The sequence below is a fragment of the Aphanomyces invadans genome (genome assembly GCF_000520115.1).
Source record: "Aphanomyces invadans strain NJM9701 unplaced genomic scaffold supercont1.23, whole genome shotgun sequence".
NCBI classification, from domain to species: Eukaryota; Oomycota; class Saprolegniomycetes; order Saprolegniales; family Verrucalvaceae; genus Aphanomyces; species Aphanomyces invadans.
In genome coordinates, this window is record NW_008580168.1 from 917,893 (window position 1) to 920,001 (window position 2,109).

Consider the following 2,109-nt stretch of genomic DNA (forward strand, 5'->3'; position numbering starts at 1 on the left):
GAGCATGGCGAATGTCTGCACACGTAGCCAGTTCTTTCTGATTGGTTGATGTTATCTGGATAGAAGAAGTTTGCAGCGGATGATGTGCGAAATTCATCTTTCACCACGATCTGTTCTATCTGTGTTCTGCCTTTTGGGTTGCGGATAAAATACGGCATGCATTTGCGAAATCTGTCTATTATTGACGCTTAAAGAGGTTCAACAGTCTTTAAGAAAAAAATGTGCTCGAAAAAATGATATGACACATACTCCCTCCGTCCCAAAATAATGGCGCGACTTGTAGGAGGGGGTACACGACACGTCATTATATTTCAGAGTAAAATTCAAAACGACATTACTCCCTCGCAACTTCGAATAATGAAGTTCTGATTGGACGACACGATCAAGCGCGCCAAACGATTTTGTTTCATCTACGTACCTACCATTGGACAGTGGTGGAATATCATGTGAAAAATTAAGTTTCAAAATATCAATACAAAACATACAATAATACATGCATTCATTACATACATTCACTCATCATGGGAACGGGAAGGCGGGACCTGACGAACGAAGAGCGCGAAGCAATCCTTAGTGAGACCTTGCTAAAGAGCAATGGAGTCTACTCCGCAAGACTTCCAAATGTATTTAGTAAGTATCTTGCTGACAAATACAATTGCCACCCTGCAACGATTCGCGAAGTGCTCGCTCGTGCAAAGAGCCAAGGTGTTGCCGAAGGCAACATGATCGTGTCAGTTTGCAACATGAACGTGTCAGTTTCAAGCAAAAAGAAAGGCAAGGTTGGCCGAAAGTATGCATTTAAAGCAGCTGAGGTTAAAGCTAAGCTTTTTGCAAGTCCCTCTGGCTAATCGTACGACACTGCGCTCCATATCTGCTCACACTGGTATGAATACATTGACATAACCTCGTATAAACGACATTGTTAAACAAATTCCACAAAATAAGCCGGGGAACCCTACATTGCTACCTCAAGCTGGGTATGTTCCGGTCTCACTCAAATGCCATAAAGCCTGTGCTGACCTCAGCAAAAAAGTACAGCCGTTTAAAGTTCGCGATGAGCTTTGTGCGCCAAGATATGGAGCTTGATGAGCTTCTGAACTACGTGCATATTAATGATAAATGGTTTTATCTCACCAAGACGAGTCGTACGTACTATCTTGTGCCCAGCGAAAGTGACCTCGAACGAAAGTGCAAGAGCAAACGCTTTTTGACCAAAGTCATGTTCCTCACAGCCGTTGCGCGACCGCGGTTCAACGATGACGACGGGACATGGTGGACAGGCAAAATTGGCACGTGGCCGTTTGTCGAAACAGTGCTGGCACAGCGCACAAGCTCGAACCGCCATGCAGGAACGCCAGAAACAAAACCCTTGGTCGTGACCAAAGATGTGTACCGGTCCTTCTTGATCAACAAGGTGTTACCTGCTGTGGTCAAGGTATGGCCGCAGTCAAACGTTCCCATCATCATTCAACATGACAACGCTCGCGCCCACGTTACGACGTCCGACATTCAACTGCGAGCGGAGTTCGACCGCTACAGCACCCTGGGTGAGAAATTTGCATTATACTTAGGGGGGAGTTTCCAATCTGCCAGAATCTGACTAACTAATGTCGCTAGTATTACTAGTAGTACCTAGTAGGCAAATAGTACTATTGGTGCCTAGTAGGCAGTTGGCCGAAGTAGGGAAGGGTACGAAATAAATCGCGCGCCTATCAGAGACTGGGGGGGTAGGGGAGAAGATAGTTGCCCAATGAGAGGAGGTGGTGGCGTGCGTCGTGGGAAAAGACGGGACGGAAGGGGATGGGAAGTCTTGTGCCAGTTGAGAGGCTGGGCGCATTTTGAAATGGAATGGACTTGACGACTTGGAGCACCGTTGGTGGACGATTGCAAAGGCGGCAAAGGTCGGGCGGGCCCCAAACTTCGGGGTCCGCCGTGTCGGACGACGGCGAGCATTTCGTTCATCGGCAGCGAGCAGCGGTTCGGCCTGCGTCGCGCGGCAACGTCGATCCGGCCAAGGCAGTGTGTCGGCGAGTTGGTGGTGAAGTTTGGCGAACGATATGAAAGGCGGAAAAGGTCGGGCGGGCCCCAAACTTCGGAGTCCGCCGTGTC

General features: G+C 48.5%; 1 protein-coding gene across 1 annotated transcript; it reads left to right on the plus strand.

Moving 5' to 3' along the window:
* Positions 1-1,054: 1,054 nt before the first annotated feature.
* H310_10003 (hypothetical protein) lies at positions 1,055-1,547 on the plus strand (the record flags this gene model as incomplete). Its single annotated transcript, XM_008876240.1, has 1 exon — positions 1,055-1,547. A coding segment is annotated over one exon (492 nt), but the record flags the coding sequence as incomplete, so codon positions are not given.
* Positions 1,548-2,109: the final 562 nt, after the last annotated feature.